The sequence below is a fragment of the Myotis daubentonii genome, chromosome 10, assembly GCF_963259705.1.
Source record: "Myotis daubentonii chromosome 10, mMyoDau2.1, whole genome shotgun sequence".
Lineage (NCBI taxonomy): Eukaryota > Metazoa > Chordata > Mammalia > Chiroptera > Vespertilionidae > Myotis > Myotis daubentonii.
The window spans coordinates 49365306-49386220 of NC_081849.1; the positions used below are offsets into that span (position 1 = coordinate 49365306).

A 20915-nucleotide genomic window follows, 5' to 3' on the forward strand; every position below is an offset into this window, starting at 1 on the left:
AGTGAAATAAGCCAATCAGTGAAGGAAAAATACCATATGATCTCACTCATTTATGGATAATAAAGACCATTATAAACTTATGAACAAAAATAGATACAGAGGCAGAGCTGCCTCGAACAAACTGTCAAACTACAACGGGAAGGCCGGGGAGAGTTGGGGGGCGGGAGGGGAAGGGAAGAGATGAACCAAAGGACTTGTATGCATGCATATAAGCTTAACCAGTGGACATAAGACACTCGGGGGTCGGGAAGGCCAGGGGATTGTCAAGGGCGGGGAAAAAAAGGAGACATATGTAATACTCTTTGTAATACTTTAAGCAATAAAACAATAAAAAAAAAGAATATACAAAAATAAATAATAAATAAAAAATAAAAATAAAATAAAATTAAATAAAAAAGAGGCACGCTTGGTTGCATAGAACTTTAGCAGCTAAGTTCTGTCAACATATTTTAGTGAAAGGAGCTGTACATGCATTTACCACCACTCAAGTAGAATTAAGTGAAATACTTAAAAAGTTACCAAGTTAATCCCAGCCAGTGTGGCTCAGTTGTTGAACATAGATCTATGAATCAGGAGGTCATGGTTCGATTCCCTATCAGGGCACGTTCCTTGGTTGTGGGCTCGATCCCCAGTAGGAGGCGTGCAAGAGGCAGCCGATTAATGATTCTACCTCATCATTGATGTTTCTGTCTCTCTTCCTCTTTCTTACTCTCTGAAATCAATAAAAATATATATATTTTTAAAAAGCTACAAAGTTCAGAGTAAGAGCATAAAATGTGATCAAACAGGAAAAATGAGACACTTTTTACAGAAATGTTTAAAAGTACCAATGACCTTTGTGACCTAAAGCTCAAGTATTGTAAAAGGACAGTAGGTTTTGTACAGTGATTTTTCTTTTTGATATTTAAATATATATCATTCAGGTTTTTGATGTGCACACAATAAATATTTCTTTAAAGAATATATGAAGGAAAGAATTGATTATACAAAACTAACAACTAGATCCTGGTATAGCTTTTTCTTTTTTAAACCAGCTTAATTTCACATTGAGAACTTTTAAATTTTGACATCAAATGCCATTTTGATAGTGTATCACTTTTATTAGAATAACTTTTGTCTGTAAAGCAAGGCACTCATAAATCATGTTTCAGCATAACCTCTCTCATCATTCACAGAAAACATGTAGATCTTTATGACTTCAATTCAGCAAATTGCAAGTCCAATCTTATAGTTGTTTTACAGCTCACCAGAGAATTCAATAAATGAATCAGATGAATTCCATATAATCTCATCATCTAAACTACCAAGGACAGTGTATGGGTATTACTTGCTCTGATAATAGATTTAAAAAGAAAAACAAAATCTAATTCATTTGACTTTGTCTATTGTATCTCAGCTTGAGGATGGCAGGGGGTAGTTCTTAGTGAAATAATTCACATTGAAACAGCATGATTGGTTTAACACTAGAAAAAAGCCATGCTAAAAACATAAAGCTTAATTGTATATTTTAGTTTTGCCATTGTATAGACAGTAGAGGCCTGGTGGGGTCCCTCGGCCTGTCCTTTGGGATCGGGCCAAAAGCACCTCTCTGACACCCCCAAAGTGGTCCCAGGTTGTGAGAGGGTACAGGCCAGGCCGAGGGACCCCACTGGTGTATGATTGGGGCTGGGGAGGGACCACAGGAGGGCTCCAGGGTGTATCTGTCCCGTCTTGCTCAATCCCAATCGGCCAAACCCCAGCAGCGAGCTAACCTATGAGTCAGACCATAAGCCCCCTGGTGGTTAGTGCATGTCATAGTGACTGGTCAACTGGTCGACTGTCTGCCCCCTGGTGGTCAGTGCCCGTCATAGTGAGCAGTTGAGCTCCCTTACCATATCATTAGCATATTATGCTTTGATTGGTTGAATGGACCACCAGACACTTAGCATATTAGGCTTTTATTATCTACACTAATAAAAGAGCAAGATGCAAATTGACTGTACCTTTGCAATGCCCACCAGACAATCAGGAGTGAGTATGCAAATTAGCGGGACAAAGATGGCAGTGGCCACAGAGCCAGCCAGAGCGAGTGGGAGGCTTGGGTTGCCCTTGGCAATGGAGGAAGCCAAGCTTCCCGCCTGCTCAGGCCAGCTACTGAAGGAGGGGCCTGTGAGTGGAGGAAACAGAGTTGGCTTGGGGGTGCGGGAGGCTTGGCTCGCCATTGCCTGGGCTGGCTGCCAAGGGAGGGGCCTGCAAACAGCCCTCAGGTGAGGGTCCCCGCTGGAGGCTTGGCCAACCTGCAAACCACCATCAGCCCCTCACCCAGCCTGGCCAGGCATCCCAGAGGGGACCCCCCACCCTGAAGGGGATGTGGTCAGCCTGAAAACAACCTTCATCCTCTCACCCAGGCTGGCCACGCCCCCCGCAGCCAGGACCCTCACCTCATAGAGGTGTGGCTGGCCTGCAAACTGCCACAGCCCCTTGCCCAGGCCAGCACCATTCCCAGTGGGGACCCCCATACCAATGGGGACGTGCCCAGCCTGCAAACTACCACAGGCTCCTTGCCCAGGCCTCCCCGTTCCCCAAGGGAATCCCCACCCTAATCCAGGACACCCTTCAGGGCAAACCAGCTGGTCTCACCTGTGCACCAGGCCTCTATCTTCTATCTTCTATACTAATAAAAGGGTAATATGCTAATTAGACTGGGAGACCTTCTAGGTGACCTTCCAGATGTTCTTCTGGACAAAGCCATGGTGGTGGGGCCAAGGTAGAGGCGGTTAGGGGCCAAGAGGGGAGGGCAATTGTGGGTGATCAGGCCGGCCGGGGGAGGGGGCAGTTGTGGGTGAGCAGGCTGGCAGGGGGAGGGGCAGTTGGGGGCAAGCATGCCAGCAGGCAGAGTAGTTAGGGGCAATCAGGCAGGCAGGCAGGTGAGTGGTTAGGAGCCAGCAGTCCTGGATTGTGAGAGGGAATCTGACTGCCAATTTAGACCCATCCCTGTGGGATTGGGCCTAAACTGGCAGTCGGACATCCCTCAAGGGGTCTCAAATTGGAGAGGGTGCAGGTTGGGCTGAGGGACCCCCCCCCCCCACCCAGTGCATGAATTTTGTGCACCAGGCCACTAGTATAGGATAACCTTAGAAAATACCTAATTTTTTATTTAAATATCCATTACAGTTTGGTGTCTGTTACCTCATTTTTATAGCTAGAAAAATGAATTGATCATGCCATTTCTTGTTGAAGCAAAGAAAAAGGTTTAGAAAGTAACAAGAAAATATGTTTTTTTCTTAAAGGGTCTTGAAGTTTAGAAACAGGCTGATTTGACTAAACATATTTCATTTGGAAATAATGTCTACAATATATCACAAATTATATACAAATATCACATATTTAAAGGGACTGATTGTTGCAGACTATTATTATATTTTTGAAATTCAATTTAACGTGATCATGTGATCCATACTTTTATCTTTCAAGGGTGACTTATAATAACATGTTCAGAGCACACTAATGCAAGTATTTTATTTTTTCCTGTGGTCATTCTTATCAGGATGAATTCTAATATTGCAAATATGTACTATAAATTATACAGTGGGGCCTTGACTTTCGAGTGTCCCGACTAACGAGTTTTTTGAGATACCAGCTGTCTCTCGGCTGATTTTTTGCATTGAGTTGATAGAGTAATTTGAGTTAACGAGCTCCTTAACAAGCTCGGTCTCGGAACTTGTAAGTCAAGGCCCCACTGTACTGGGTTACAGAACTTTAAAGATGTGTACAGCTAGGTGCTATAATGCCTCCCAAAATACCTGCCTGAATGAAGAGATGTATACTTTAACACACACTTTTAGAAATGAGTATATTTCATGAGAGGAATTGTCTATTTTATATGTAATTACAAATCACTTATGTTTCATCAAACTGTAAAGTGATTTTGAATATGAACTAATATTGGGCAAATAGTGAAAAATGTTAAATTGTAGCAGTAAATTCAGAAAGAAAGCCAAGCTGTAATTTTGAGCAAGTAGGCCTTCATGTTTTAAAATGCTGCTTTTTTATGCAATATGGAACAATTCTTATTTCCTCTGAAACTTTGTTCATAAATAATTCTGGTTTGGAATTGTATTTTGAAGAAAGGAAGAAAGTTGTAACATCACATTGGAGTTTTGATTATTATATTGTATAATTACATAATTTCTTATTATATAATACTAGAGGCCCGGTGCACAAAAATTTGTGCAATGGCGGGGGGCGGGGGGTCCCTCAGCCCAGCTTGCCCCTTATCACATACTGGGAGCCCTAGGGGATGTCCTACTACCTGCTCCCTGCTCCCCTTGGGGAGTGGGCCTAAGCCACAGTCTGGCCTCCCTTTGTGGGAGTCAACCAGGTTGATCAGGGGAAGGCCACAGCCCCATCACCACACTGTTGCAGCCACTGCCAGTCATGGCAGCCACCAAGATGTTTTCATCAACATGGACTCCAGTCCCTTTACCATGAAAAAATCCATCCTTCCATCCTTCCATCTTCCTTCCTTCCTTCCTTCCTTCCTTCCTTCCTTCCTTCCTTCCTTCCTTCCTTCCTTCCTTCCTTCCTTCCTTCCTTCCTTCCTTCCTTCCTCCTTCCTTCCCCTCACCTGAGGATATGTTTCCATTGATTTTTAGAGAATGTGGAAGGGAAAGGGAAAGACAGAGAGAAACATCAAAGTGAGAGGAACACTTTGATTGGTTGCCTCCTGCATGAACCCTGACCTGGGCCCGGGCCAGGGAGGAGCCTGCAACCTAGGTACATGCCCTTAGTCAGAATTGAACCCAGAATCTGCGTTGGGCAGGCCGAGGCATTATCCACTGAGCCAAACCAGCTAGGGCAGGATATGACATTTCTTAACCCTCCAGCAGCAGACCTTCCTTTTTTTCTCCAGGAGTGTAGTAAAAAAAACCCTAGATCACCTATTTGGACTCTCATTATCCAAGTTACTAAGAATATTACCAGTGACACACAGGGAGCTTAGCCAATCAGCAGTCAGAAAAGGTGTTTCCTCTGTAGTTCACACCAATTGCCGGTATGGCCCGGGCTGGGGCCTAAAGCCTCTGGCGAGTTATTAGCCCTGGGCCAGGTCACCCCCAGCTCCCCACCGCTGCCACCATCAACGATTGCTGGCTGGCTCCTCCTTGGCCCAAGCTTAAAGCCTCAGGCTGAGGTGTTAGGCCTGGGCCGCCATCAATGATCGCTGGCTCAATGATCGCTGGCTGGCTCCTCCCCGGCCCAAACCTAAAGCTTCAGGCCGAGGTTTTAGGCCTGGGCCGGGGCACCCCCAGCTCCCCACAGCCGCTGCCACCGCCATCAAGGATCGCTGGCTGGCTCCGCCCTGATTTCCCACCGCTGCAGCCATCAATGATCCCTGGCTGGCTCCTCCCCTGCCCAAGCCTAAAGCCTCTGGTTGAGGTGTTAGGCCTGGGCCTGGGCCGGCGCCCCCCGCCCCCCCAGCTCCCTGCCGCTGATCGCTGGCTGGCTCCACCCCGGCCCCGGCCTAAAGCCTCAGGCCAAGGCTTTAGACCTGGACCGGGGCACCCCCAGCTCCCCGCCACCGATCACTGACTGGCTCCGCCCCGGTTCCCTGCCAAAGCCGCTATGAGGATCACTTGCTGGCTCCGTCCTGGTCCAAGCCTAACTGGCCCTGGCCTAAAGCCTCAGGCTGAGGCTTTAGGGCTGGACCTGGGCACCCCCAGCTCCCCACCGCCACCTCTGCCATCAATGATCGCTGGCTGGCTCCGCCCCGGCCCTGGCCTAAAGCCTCAGGCCGAGGCTTTAGGCCTGGACCTGGGCACCACCAGCTCCCCGCCGCCAATCGCTGGCTGGCTCCGCCCCGGTTCCCCGCCAAAGCCTCTGGCTGAGGTGTTAGGCCTGGGCCGGACCCTCCCCATGCTCCCCGCCATCAACAATCGCTGGCTGGCTCCTCCCCGGCCCAAGCCTAAAGCCTCTGGCCAAGGCTTTAGGCCTGGACTGGGGCACCCCCAGCTCCCCGCTGCCACGGATGGCTGGCTGGCTCCGCCCCAGTTCCCTGCTGCAACTGCCATCAAGGATCCCTGGCTGGCTGGACCGGCCCAAGCCTAAAGCCTCTGGCGGAGGCTTTAGGCTTGGGCCGGAGCACCCCCAGCTTCCTGCTGCTGCCGCCATCATAGCTGGCTGGCTCCGCCTGGTTCCCAGCCGCTGCCACCATCAATGATTACTGGATGGCTCCGCCCAGGCCCCAGCCTAAAGCCTCAGTCTGAGGCTTGGGGCTGACATATGCAAATTAGCCGCCATCTTGGCTGTTGACTAATTTGCATATCTCGCTGATTAGCCAATGAAAAGGGTAGCGGTCGTACGCCAATTACCATGTTTCTGTTTTATTAGATAGGACTAGAAGCCCGATGCACAAAATTCATGCAAGGGTAGGCCCTCACAGCCCTGGCTGCCTCGGCCCTTGCAGCCCTGGCTTTGTCTGGAAGGTCAACTGAAAGGTCATCCGGACAGTCTTTCCACTGTTCAGCTGTCCAGTCTAATTAGCATATTATGCTTTTATTATTATAGAGAATTTAGATTTTAAAAAAGAATACTTTGCTTTAAAAATTTTCATGAGGTCTTTCTTAAGATTCCCTCTTTCATCTCTAAAATCAGCAATTAAAATCAGTTTCAACTATTTGGCAAGTGGACCACATCTTTTGTTTTTCTCTCCCTGAATTGTGTTTACATTAGCTTTAAACACTTGCCTTGCAGAGAAAATAAACTTCTACATTCTTAGGGAAAACTGTTAAACTAAAAGACCTGACAAAGTAATTCTCAAATGTGTTTAAAGAACTTATGGCTTAAATGAATGTGAATTCTAATTTACTGACTTTGAGCTTGGCTGCTGTTTTTGATTAATTTGCATTTTGTACATTAATTGCTTCCCTCAATCACCTGTAAGATTTATAGTAGGGAAGTTATACTCTCTTAAACCCCACTCTATTATTCATTTAAAGGGAGATAAAAGATCAATATAGAAAGTTAAGAAGTACACTGCAGTTGGCAAAAGATAATAAATAGAATAAGCACATACACTTATATTATTTGTGTGTATATCTGTGTGTGTATGTATGTGCAATATACACATAGCTGAGGATATAGAACCATTGCAACTCAATAATAAAAAGTCAGACAACTGGAGTGTTTTTAAAAATGGGCAAAATATTTGAAAAGATATTTCACTGAGGAAGACATGTGCATGGTCAAAAAACGCATGAAAAGATACTTAAAATCGTTAGTCATCATGGCATTGGAAATTAAAACCATTATAAAATACAACTAGATACCTAGTAGAGTGGCTAAAATTTTAAAATACAATACTAAATGTTGGTGAGGAGGTAAAGCAACTTCACCTTTCATGCATTGCCGGTTGGAATGTAAAATGGTACCATCACTTTGAAAAAAACAATTTGGCAAATATTTGAAAAGTTAAATATATACTTACTTAACACATGACATCAATTATTTGTCTTAAGGAAAATGAAAATTAATGTCCAAAACTTGCACTCAAATGTTTATAGTAATTTTGTTCATAACATCCAAATCCAACCCAAATACCTATCAATAGACGAATAGATACACTAAATATAGTACATCTGGAACAATGAAATACTATTCAGTTACAAAAAGGAACAGATTGCTGATACTTGCAATAACATGAGTGAATGTCCAAAACATGATAGTGAGCCAAAGAAGCCAGACACTCTATGATTCCATTTATATGAAACTTTAGAATAAAGATAAATCTAATATGGCCCTAGGGTGAAGTGATTTACTAGAAAGGAAATGGTATATTTTAGTTTGATGGAAATATTCTATATCTTTATTAATGTGGTGTTTATAGGTTTATTCATTTGTCAAACTTATTGACCTTTACATTTAAAATAGATACATTTGTGTGAATTATACCTGAATAAAGATGAAAATTTTAGTTTTTACAAATTTTATTTATAGTTGATTCTTAAAGGAAAATAGCTCAATTGATTAAATGAACATGTAAACATAATATCAAAATTAAGTCCTGTTTAAAACTTCAAAATTTCTCCAAAGTAAATGAATTAATTCACCAACTCTCCTTATTTTAGTTTTTCTTTTTAAATCTAAAACTAACAAAACTACATTTCCCCCCCTTTTATTTCTTATCTCTAAAGTTCAGTAACTTACCAAAAAGTTAGTGCCTCTACTCTACATATATTTACCCACCTAAGGTATGCTATATCTCAAAAAGTTTTTAAGCAGTTTTTTTGTTATAAAGAGGACATTACTATGGAAATCTTAAGTTCAATGGTACAGGAAATTAGGAGTTTGCTGCCATATGTAGAGCATCAAAAGTGTGTATAGTATTGTAATACATCTGTTTTGTTTTTTCCCAAGGTAATAATTTTTTTATGATCTTTTATTTTTTTTCCTTTCTGTTCCTTTGGGCTGCAGCAAAAATAACTTTGATTGCTCAGCTAACCTCTCCTGCCACCCGCCTGCCATTTTAAGTACAGTGGAGCCATGACTTACGAGTGTCCCAACTAATGAGTTTTTCGAGATACGAGCCGTCTCTCGGCTGATTTTTTGCTTTGAGTTGCGAGCTAAAATTCAGGTTACGAGCCAGCTTCAGATACCCCACCGCTAGTTGGCGCAGCGAACGTCACAGTGAACGCCACAACATCAGCCCAGCATCACATGTCTCACTCGTTCACTTTTTGATTTGACATACGAGTAATTTGAGTTACGAGCTCCGTCATGGAACGAATTAAACTCGTAAGTCAAGGCCCCACTGTATAGAGGTGATTTTTTTTTTTTTTTGAGGCTTCATGGATCCTGATGAGATACCAATCTTGGTTACTTTGTTTCATGGATCCTGAAATATCAATCTTGGTCACTTAGCACTTCTTTTTTACTGAACAGTCTAATTATATTAGTCTTCTTTAACCTTTCTACAGGTTTGTCATTGGGCGAGAAAAACCAGGACAAGTGAGTGAGGTTGCTCAGTTGATAAGCCAGACACTGGAACAAGAAAGGCGCCAGAGAGAGATGCTTGAGCAGCATTACGCCCAGTATGATGCCGACGACGACGAGGTAGGCAACCCGAGCAGACATTCTTTTCCTGCATTTCTTCTCCCGAGGTTCCTACTGTGTAAAACTCTCTTTACTTTATAACAGGATGGCAGGTTCTTCGCAGTTTCCCAAGGAGCGTGTGTGTATGTTCAATCTCACGGAAAAGAAATATTACTTGCTTTTATTATTCACTTATGAATCAAATATTGGTATTCCTTTGACAGTGTGAAGACTTTGGAATCAAATAAGTTATATTTTATCACACTATTTAAAGAAATTCACTGAAACAAAACAAAAAAGAGTAAAAACACCAAAATGCGAATGGTTGCTGTCTTTATGGTTTGAATTAGGTGTTTTTTTTTCCCCTCTGCTTTATGTTTTTGCAATTTTTATCAAATTTTCAGCCAGTATATAATGCTTTTTCAAAAAAAAAATCAGTAAACATTTACATGAAAAAGCACACACATACAAACGCAGACAAGCATTAAAAATCACTGAGGTTTTCAGGCTTTTCTTTTTGTCCAGGAAGAGAAAGTTCCTTGGATCTGCTCGCTATGATTTGTGCTAACACAATGCAGAACAAAGCTTTCCCACCAGCACATATTCCAGAGAGTAGATACATATTGGAATAATTTTGCATCCTGTTCTCTGTAGAAGATCAAGTAAATGAATAGAAGCTAACCCCCAAGTGAAAACGGCTGTCGGGAACCCTTGTGTGTTGTAATATAATACAGATGCTGGTCGATTTCTAATGTAAATGCCAAGCGTACATTGGTATAATGGGACAACACGCTTTATTTTAAATGTGCGTGTGTTTCATATTGGCATATCAAAAAATCCATCAGCAATTTAGTTGTAGTATTTCATACTTCATAAACATAGTAAATATTCAGGTAAAATAAATATTCTTTATCCCAGCTGATACAAGGACAGTGCAACTTCATATGTTCAGCCTCTATTCATCTGAATTTATTCTATGTTCAGAACTTTTTACATTCCTGGCCAAAATGTAGTGAAGATTAATAAACATACATTCAAATATTTTAATGTATTTTTAATCTGGATGTTTTAACCCAAATGTATATTGATTTTTCATGTGCTTGTAGTATAATGAGGATGTACCCTCCATTTCTTAGAGTAGAAAATTTAAAATGGTGCATTAGTTAACTTTTGATCAAAGAGTACATGCTAGAAAGTCTTCATGTAAAAGTCTCTCATAATCCTATTTTGTTGATTTTATTTATTCACTTGCAGAATTCATTGGAAATGGCGAGAATTTTTTATTATATTGAGATATTGTATATGAAAGTGTTATCTTGGATTTAGAAACTAAAAAAGTGTTTTCCTCAGATACTTGAACGTTCATCTTACCTAGTCTTCCATTCTCTGTGCTAGTGTTTTATGTTTTAGCAGACATACTAATTTGCTTTAGCTACAAGTCTATTTTAGGGTGGTAGAATCGTCTCTGCAGGTCTGGTTTTTACCTGCTCACTCTGCTAGACAGAATTTGGAGCTGAGTTGCAGGGAGTAGGGGTGACATCAGTGGTGGACTGAGGAGACCAAGCTTTCTGGTCTCTGTGGGCCTCCGTGTCTCTGGCTGTAGAGCACAGGGAATTGGATAAATCTCTGAATTTTTTCCAGCTTCTAATATTCCATGAGCCTATGAAATAAAGCATCTGGTGAAACAAGGAAAGAGTGAAAATAAAATAGTTTTTAAGGTTCGTCAAGTGAAATTTTTTAGATCACATACTACGTACTTCTTGCAGTACATAGGAATGAAATCACATTCATCTCCCAGAAGTTTTCAATTCAAACAGGTAAAGTGCTCTCTCTCTCTCTTTCTCTCTCTCCCTCCCTCTCTTTCTCTTTCTCCATATAGATATGAATATAGATATACACATATCTTTGTATATTATTTTCTAATGTAATAATTTTAGTAAATGCAAAAGGAATGTTTGTTACTCAACATTTACACTTAAAAAACATCATATAAATTTTTTTGCCAATTTTTGTAAGGAAAGCAGAGTTGATTGTCACTTAAGCAGATCTTTTCAGGGGGAACAGGGGTTAAGTAAGTATTCAGTGCCGGCCACCTTGCAAGGTGCCTTTCCCCACATAATTTCATGTATCTTTACAGCAAACAGAAGAGATTCTTTTTTTCTCTAGAAATGCAGCAACTGAAGCTTTTTCTGGTAGTTGGCAGAGTTCAGATGGGAAGAGGGATCTTCCTGGCTCCAAGGCCTGGACTCTGCACCACGCTGCTCTTTCTGAACAGAGTGGACTGAGGCTTCTGCCGTGTTTAGGCGCACACAGATAATTGGGTAACAAGAGATGCTTAAGGTGAGGGAGTATCTTATAAGAATTTCATTCTGTGACTCTGTCCTATATCCTATCTAATAAAGGGTAATATGCAAATTGACCATCACTCCACACAAGATGGCTGCCCCCATGTGGACACAAGATGGCCGGCAGAGGAGGGCAGTTGTGGACGATCAGGCCAAAGGGGAAGGGCAGTTGGGGGCGATCAGGCCAGCAGGGGAGGGCAGTTGCGGGTGATCGGGAGCAATTAGGCGTCAATCAGGCTGGCAGGGAGGTGGTTAGGGGATGATCAGGCTGGCAGGCAGAAGTGGTTAGAGGCAATCAGGCAGGCAGGCAGGCGAGCTGTTGGGAGCCAGCAATCCCGGATTGTGAGAGGGATCCCAGATTGGACAGGGTGCAGGCTGGGCTGAGGGACACATCCCCCCCGCCCCGCACGAATTTTGTGCACCGAGCCTCTAGTTTCTAATAATAAGGGAATCTAATTCTTGGAGGGTTTTTTACTCTAGGCAAATGCTTAATATAAGTATCCTGTGAAGATAGGACTTAAAGAGTATACACATATTTTACAAAATATTGTAGAAATAGAAATCAGGTGCTACTATGTTACTCCAAGTAACCCTCACTTTACTGAAATGGTCACGGAGCCTTTTCCTCTGTCTCTCTCACTCATGCTCCTCTCTGACTTATGTACTCCCTCTCTTGCTGTTCCACACCACCTCACCCAAGTGTGCCAAGCTGTTAATTTTCTGTGCCTAGGAGAGATGAAAGCTGTACAGATGATTAAAAGTCACTCTTGTGTAAACACATTATCTATGTGACTTAAATTCATTTCTTTTACTAATGCTACCAAATATTTTTAAATTAATTTGAGTGTTGTGTTCCTATCTTTTATTTACTCTGTTTCTCTGTTAATAAAAAGTAAAATGTCCGAAAATTGTAATGGAAATGAGATCAATCAATACTGGTTATCCAGTGGGTAAATGGCCCTTGAATAATTTAGTTAATTTGATATCTACTTGAGCAATTCATTGATTTACATATCTCCGTTAATCCTGAATTATATAATCAATCATTTGGTTTCTCATGCTTCCTATTTATAGAATAATTCTGTGATTTCAAAGATAAAATCATTTTTATTTGACAGTATCCCCTGTGACATTCCCTGGGCCAGCGAGGAAAACCTCTAATTAAATGTAGAACAACAAGTTCATCCAAGTAATTCCAGTGCCAGTCTTTAGATCATCATTGTCTACAAAGGATAGATAGCTTCTGGTTTTGGTCAAATCATCCAAGGTTGATTCTAACTTGGAACTTGTCACATTGACAGAGAGGAGTTGCTTGCTTGAATTGTCTACAGGGAAAACATTGTAATGTGATAAATATATCCAGAAATTGTAAAAGTACAGTGGAACCATAGTTGGGATTAAAACTACTTTATCATGTATTGTGTGTGCTTAGATATATCTGGTTTAATGCTTTAGGAAAGCATAGATGATACTCCAAAAGAATTAAAATATAGAGATAATTCCAAACTCTAAATTTCTGCATTTTTATAGGCTTATCTTCTCCAAGTGTTTAAACTAGAAGAGTTTATAATAAGCAAACAGCCAATTCAACATAATTTGCATTCCTATATCTTTTTACACTCAATGTTAAACATTCTGATTCTTTAAAAGCAAAGTGGCTTTTAAAAATGGCTTGTGAAAATGGTTTTACCTAAAGGCTAAAGAATAAAAGAGATCCTACAAAGAAGAGGAAGATAAATATCTGAAAAATTGAAAAATTTTAAATGTAGATCTGTGTTTAGTGTTTGCGTTTCTGGATTTAATAGAATTATTGTTCATTTCTCCTTCCTTTCTCTTTCTTTTCTTTTCTTTTTTTTTTTTTTTTTTTAACAATCTGAAAAGTAACCATGGAGGATTTCAGTAAAAACCCTCAAACAGTTAACGCTGTCCCATAATATTCTGGGGTATGGTAAATTTTTCAACTAGATTTTAATTTTCAATAACAAGTTAAATCTCCCGTCATACTCCATAACAATAAATCTTTAGCATTTGAGTGGTGAGATGATATAATTCTGGCAAGGTTTGTGTACTGTGGGTCTCCTATGCATATTTGGGGCATCTCGATCAGAGAGTATTTTGCAATGTGAAACGCTGTGGGCTCAGACTGGAAATGAAGTCTGAACTGGTACTGTACCACTTTTTTAAATTAGAAAATAAATACGGTCATTTACATTAAAATGAGCTAATTTACATGCACATTTAAAGTTATCTGATTATTTTGCTTTTGCCTCTTTCTATACCCTTTTAAACTATACTATTTATTACATTTTAAAGGCTTAGATTATTGATGGCATTTCAAAGTCTCTTTAGGCAGTAGTTCATAACTATGTTAATCATCACTCCAGTAATGGAGGCCCCATTTTTTTAAAACAGAACTTAATCTTTCTATAATTTCTTTCCATTACTGGAAATTAATATCATTATAACTATATTATAACAATATTAGTTAATATTTTAGAATCTTTAAAAGTTCTGAATACAATTTGGAGCAGCTGCCTACATGTAGATGCATTTTCATTGCTTGTGTTAATGTAATAACTGAAGGCAAAAATATAATGGAAGCTATGGTTTGCACAAGTGTTAAAAGATTTACAAGAATAGAATTTTTATGTGAAAAGCATTAAAGGGATAGCATTATATTTGACTCATGCTGTTTGCTGTTCCTGGTTGAAAACAGCTTGTGTTGTGTGAACAAGAGATTGCAGTTATTATGGATGGCTTTTTAACAATGTGAATTGACTTTATTCTGTGTTTATAAGAGTGGGGGCATTCTCTTAGTTCTTGAAAGTGTGTGCTACAGCAGGCACTGGAGCGTCAGTGGTTTGTTCTTATCCTTTACCATTAGGCTGCTCTCTTTAGTGGGGTAAATCCTTCTTTAATTTTTGTTGTCAACTATTTTAGAACACGGTGGCTGACTTGCAAGGAGTGTCTGGCAACTGCAATAACAATAACAACTATTTCCTTAAGGTTTGTTTTCTGGTGGGGAATAATGCTTATCTGTACCTTCCTGCTTCGTGTGTGAAATGAAATAGTCTCTGTCTTATTAACTAGCTTTATGCTCACAAGATCTTCTCTAGAGCTGTGTGTTGTGAATGTTGAATAATAGTTTGAGGATTATTGTTTGAAAAATAACATTTAATTCTGAAACTTGAGTCTACATATCTTAGTTGCAGAACTGGACTCACTTCCTAATATTTAACCATGGATGTTTTTAACACCTAATACTTTAAATATTTTGTAATTCTTATTAAAGGGAAACAAAAGACATCTAAGAACAGAGCTGTATGATGTTGGTATAATACAGCATACACAGTAACTTATATTGTCTTTAAATCCAGCAATTTTCTTTTAATACAACGTTCTTAATTTAAAAAAAAAGCATATATCTTTAAATTATCATAGTACTTATTTGCATGGTCTATATGGTGGACATGCCAAAATGTCTAAAAATGTGGTATACTATACCTAAAATAATTATCATTATCTTTAGCTGCCAGTAAGAGAGAGGAGGTTGAAAAGAGAAGTCAGTTTTTTTTTTCTTTTTCTGAAACATATGAAAAGATGCCTAACCATATAAGCAATGAGGATGTGGAAATGAAAAACCAAAATGAAATATTTCATACCTACCGAATTGGTTTAAATGGGATATTTTACGTTTGGGCGAGAATGTGGGGTAAAAGGACCTCTTATTCTCTGTACATAGGAACATAAATTGGCCCAACAACTTTGAAAAACCTTTGGCAATTATCTAGTAAAGTGAATCAACAATTATATTTCTTACTAAACACCTGCACATGAGCTATAATAAATGTATAATATTGTTTTTAATATAGAAAAAAATTGGGTACAACTGATATCTTTATCAACAAGAGAAAAGGTAAATATATTGTTGTATAGTCATACAGTGGGGTAATATACAGAAGTTATTTCAACAAGCCACAACAACTGGTGGATTCTGAGGAGTGTACCATTAAAAACAAAAAGGCACAGAAGAATACAAACAATATGATTTCATTTATACAAAGTTTAAAATCTTGGAAAAAAAATAACACGTTGTTTAGTTATAATAAAAATATTTTAAAAACTAGAGAAAATTAAGAGTGATAAAAGCAGATTTGCTCTGCAGGGTAAGTGTTTGAAATAGATTCAAGGAGACACACACATATAGAGGACCATAATTAAAATGCAGTGGTTCTGCTTCTGTTCTTGAACTAGGTTATTAGTTCATTGGTGGTGGTTACAACATTATTCGTTATATTTTCTATACGTTACAAAGTACCCTTTATCAACTCAATATTTAATGAAAAAGGTTAAAATCTGCCATGTAGAATTGCTTCGATTTAGCAGTTATGTAGATATAAAATGAATAGTTCCTGCTCTTCAAGGACTTACAAAATGACTTAAGAACCTGTGTCTCAAACTTGCCTCAATGTGAGGATCTCGTGGTACTTCTTTAAAATGGTAGATTTCTACCTTGAGCCTCAGACCTACTGAAACAGAATATGCATGATAGACAATCTAGGCTTATGGGAGTTTGTGGGGAAGGGGTTAGCTGCAATCAGAGCTGGAGTTGTCCAGTTTAAAGATGCCAGGAAAACGGATATAAAGTCCTGGTATTGCAGAGATTTGCAAAAAGGTATTGCTGCCAAGAACCACCAGATAGCCAAAAATGAGGAAAGGAGTTGAATTATTCTCCCTCCAAGGAATTTGTAAGATAGATTTATTTTTATTATCAATTGATAGATAAACCATAGAAATACCATCAATGACATTTTTGTTGATTTTAGTTTATTGTTTAGTATATATTCTATAATATATATTATAACATATGTAATATATATTAATATATATAATATGCATGTTATATATATTACATATATATATATATATATATATATAACTTCTGGTTCTGGTTCTATTTAATGACCTATTAGCATTTTTGTAATCATATGAGTCAGTTTTTATATGAACACACCATATTTTCCAAGATTTAGTTAGTTGTATAATTCTAGAATTATTAAAACAATGATAATATGTATCACTTTGGTCACTGTAGTTGTTCTCTTCTGCAGATAAAATTCAAGAAAATACAAATCTCTTAGTCTCTTCCCACAGTTCTTCTGTTGGCATTAGAACAAGTGCTTCATTGTTTTCTTGGAAAGAAAAATGAAACTCAAGGAAGGCTGCCAACTTGAAATTGCAGTGTGACATTTGAATTACAGAGGTCTACTTTGGTCTGTTGACTGTTCAGTTCTGGGTCTCAGTGGGAAAAATGGGGATCACTGGTTCCCTCCTCACATAGAATATATTTATCAGGGACTTAAAGACAATAACATTTATGTCTTAGTAAGTGGGTAACATTATTAAGAGGAATTGAACTGGGACTGTTGAGTCATGGAAAAATATAGTTTATGCTTCCAAGAAGCTTGCTATTTTGCTGTGGAAACAATAAGTATATATGGTAAGGAATTTAAATCATTTTCAAGGCAACCGGTCAAAAGACCAGATAACCGTAGTGTAAAAGAATCATCACAACTAAAGACATACAAAGTAAAAGCATGAATTTGAGATTCATGGTTTCAAATTTGATTGCAAGAAGTTTTTTTGTTATTTTTGTTTGTTTTCTATAATGGAGAAACCAGCTCAATATTGTATATATTCAAAGAAATAAAAAGGCCAGTTTACCTGCAGAGCAGAGTATATAGAAAGGAATAGTGGTTGGAAAGTCTTTGAAAAGATAAATTGAATAATATTCTAAAAACTTGAAAAATCAGCTGAATTTCTAATTTTTTCCCCATTAAATAATAATTGGCAGAAATGCTCTTTGATCGGAACTATCTTTTCAAGTGTTTGTGTATGAACACAGCCTTGGAGATAGAGGTAATCTTTCCCTCTGGAGCAAGGCCAGTAATGCTGCCTGTTATAAAAGATGCAGGTTACCCATGCTCTGGGGTCCTCTCTTGTCATGTCTATGTGTATAGGCATTATCTGGCCCTATTCTCATCACTCTTTGGAAAGTGTGGCTTGAGGTGTCAGCACAAAAATCATGATGGACTATATCAGCTAGTATGGAGAACAATTCTGGGTTAGAGGAAAGCGCTAACCTTGCTCAGTCAACACTTACAGAGAAACACACCCACACTGAGCATGAAGGGAGGGAATTTACAAACGCCATGGCAAGAAGCCTGGTAAATCTTTAGAACTCTGGCTGGTTCACTGAAGAGATAATGGGGCAAGGCATATAATGCTAGTTAAGGAGAAATAGCAACAGTTGGGCTGCCTTTCAACTCAACCTCTATTGTATTTTATTGTGCCAACTTTACATTAATTCAGACAGCAAAAGACCTCAGCTTTTTGTAGAGGGTCTTTGCTGCTCTAAGGGAATATTGGTCCTGTCAAGAAGATTTTCTTGAGATAGACAAACTCATGTGAGAAACCACTGATGAGTATTTGGGTCCCAACTGGTTTATAATACTGGTGAAACTGTTCGAAATTAGAAAACTTCACCATCCCTTATGTTCAAACCAGATTCATAATTAGACTCCAGATTGAGATTTCCTCTATAACAGAGTCCCTGTTGTGAGAGTCAAGGCTATGGCTTCTGAGTCAGACTCCCCAAATCTAAATAGATTGTGTTCATAATGATGACTCACCTTATACACTGCTTCAGGTGGACATTGGAAGTTTGGTTAAAACATGAGTAATCTCTGCACTGCTCAAAACTGAAAACTACTGTACCTAATTACTGGCACAAAGCTGCTCTCTGCTCCCTGCCCCTTGATGCTTCCTCTCTCTATTTTGACTTTAAGGAGAAAGATGGCTACAGCTAGGCCTGGGATCTTTTTGTTCTCTGGAGAGACCAAATGCTACATGAACCCCTTGAATATGCTGGGGAGCTTTGAGAGGGAGGCACCCAAACTTTATGGTTCTGTGAATACTGGTCTTGTAGATGTGACCTTTGGGCAAATGCAAGGTAATGCTGTTAATGTTTCCACTGTTAGACATATAATGGAATTGATGTGTTATATGCCTGCACTTCTTTGTCCCAGTAGTGCCAAAATGGAGATCTCCCATTCAGGGATTGGCACATGTAGAGTAGTAATAGTAGGACATATAGAGCACTATCCCTGTTTTCTCCCATGTGGTCCAGAAACAATACAGAATCCCAGGAAGAGAAGGGGAAATCACAGTTTACTGAAACACTTAATAGCTGGCAGAACACCCGGCCTTTCCCCAACACAACACTACATGTCTGATGCAAAAAACAAACAAACAAAAAAAAGACAACCTCCCCCGAAACACACACACACACGCACACACACGCACACACGCATGTACGCACACACACGCACACATGCACACACGAAGCGGCGGGGCAGCTATTAATCTTCTACTAAATTCTTATGGAAACTGAAATTGAAGCCTGATTCATGGGGCCATGTGACTCTCTTACCTGAATTATCTCAGTTTGTGATTCGTCAACTTGAACTCTCTGACCAGTAAGATTGGAAGGACCCCTGCTTATCACATGGACATGATAAGTTGCCATTCTGACCCAATAGCACCTTAGATTTACTTGAACAAGTATAGCTTCCAATTCAGGGAAACTTTACCTCTAGAAACAAGGCCTCTAGCTCAGTGAGGCCTTCAGTTCATAGAGGTTGCCTGAATGCATGGGCTCGGCTCACTGATGGGTCAGCTAAGCTGCCTACTACTTTCCAGCCTCAGCACCAGCTACGCTCACCCAGAAATGGATTTGGTCACTTTGTTCAATCAGTTGGCAGAATTGAAGGGCATTCTCATAATTCTGGCCTGAACTCTTCATGATAAACCTTGTTATATCTTTACTGACTCATGAAATATTATCAATGACTCAGCTGGTCACTTGGAAAATTACAGACTGAAAGGTGAAAGTCTGGGATGGCAAACCATGGAAACAAACTGTGGCAATTGATCAAATTCTTTGGGCTATTCATGTAACTGTGTTGGTCATAAGAAGCCTTTGTGTTTTTAAAGAAACACCATCTTTTGATCATCTTCAGCTGATCCACAGATCCCTCTAAAAATGAGGCTATTCTTGGTTACCCGGGGTTGCTTTCCTGAGGAATAGTTAATATGCATCCTGCCACCCATTCTTAGGGTGGGACTAATTTAATTAGATAAAGTGGTACAAGCTTTGACTGACTTTAGATGATGTGATCAGTGACACCACTTCAGTTTTAGAAGGCATTCAGGTAAACCTCAACTAGCTGGCCAAGGTTATTATGGATAATAGAATGGCTCTGAACCCTGGATTTCCTTCTTGTGGACCAATACCAAGTCTGCAATCACTGATACATCCCGCTATGTCTGAATTAATACTTTAGACAAGTGGAAAGGCCAGTGAAGAAACTTTAAGGAGAAAGCCAACTGGGTTTCTATGGTAGACCTTGATGGTTTATGGTATTTCTTTAGCCAGTAGGGTCTGGAGGTCTTGGGGAACATGGTTGATCTAAGTACTGCTGCCGGGAGCCGGTCCATCCTTGCTGTTTCAAGGGACCTGCCATATATGGCATACGGTTCTTAATATGTTTGCTCACCTTCTTGGCGCTGTGTTTTAACCAAAGTCACCTCTCCGAGAAAGGTTGAATCCCCAGGTAGGGATTTTCCCCTGAAGTTAGGGAGGGAATAAAACCCCTCAACTAAGTGCCAGGTGGGTAATTAATCCCTTTAACTACGAACAATCATGCTTAAACTACATAATCTTTTCTCCCTGGAATGGAGATAAGAAACGCCCTAACCTTTGTAATAGAGATTGATAGGATTGAGTCAACTGGTATAAATACAGTTGTAACAAGACAGAAACACTCAGAACTTAGAACAGAATCAAGAAGACAGAACCTACACGGAGCCTAGAGACAGAAGAACTTCGCTGGAGAGAGCATGCCGGAGGATCCTGGACAGGGACTGGCCTCGGAGCCTAGAGACAGAGCCTAGCGGGAGAACATGGCAAGGGATCCTGGACTGAACCTGACTACAGAGATTGGCAGGAGAACCTGACTGGAACCTGGACACTGAACCTGACTGGAGAGCCTGGACAGAACCTGGCTGGAGAACCTAGCGAGGGAACATGGCTACAGAACCTCGCTGGAGAACCTGAGCAGAACCTCTCTGGAAATCGAGACCAGAACTTGGCTGGAGATCCTGGCTAGGCTGCTGATCAACTGAACCCTGTCTCCGTGTCCTTCCTTCTTCGCTGACTCCGTCTACACCTTTGGGAACCCCTGGACCTGCTGGGGTTCGACCCCGGCATATGGCGCCCGAACAGGGTTCCGCCCCACACTCGGGACGGATCGGACTCCACCGTGTAGGAAGGAGGTGGATAGTCTTCGCCGACTCCGTCCACACCTTTGGGAACCCCTGGAACAGGATTCCCCTAGGTAAGCGCCCCGCACTCGGGACGGATAGGACTCCACCATAGGAAAA

The 20915-nt window shown here is 40.3% G+C and overlaps 1 protein-coding gene across 14 annotated transcripts in view; it reads left to right on the forward strand.

The window, feature by feature from the left end:
* PPP1R9A (protein phosphatase 1 regulatory subunit 9A) overlaps nucleotides 1–20915 on the forward strand; it is a 260733-nt gene that overhangs the window by 165191 nt on the left and 74627 nt on the right. For 9 of the 14 annotated variants that reach the window (XM_059712351.1, XM_059712355.1, XM_059712356.1 and 6 more), the window contains exons 6-7: nucleotides 8952–9087; nucleotides 14352–14417. In XM_059712351.1, coding sequence (XP_059568334.1) covers nucleotides 8952–9087; nucleotides 14352–14417 — 202 coding nt within the window. The remainder of the gene's footprint in view (nucleotides 1–8951; nucleotides 9088–14351; nucleotides 14418–20915) is intronic. The other 5 variants (XM_059712357.1, XM_059712358.1, XM_059712359.1 and 2 more) reach the window with 1 other exon arrangement.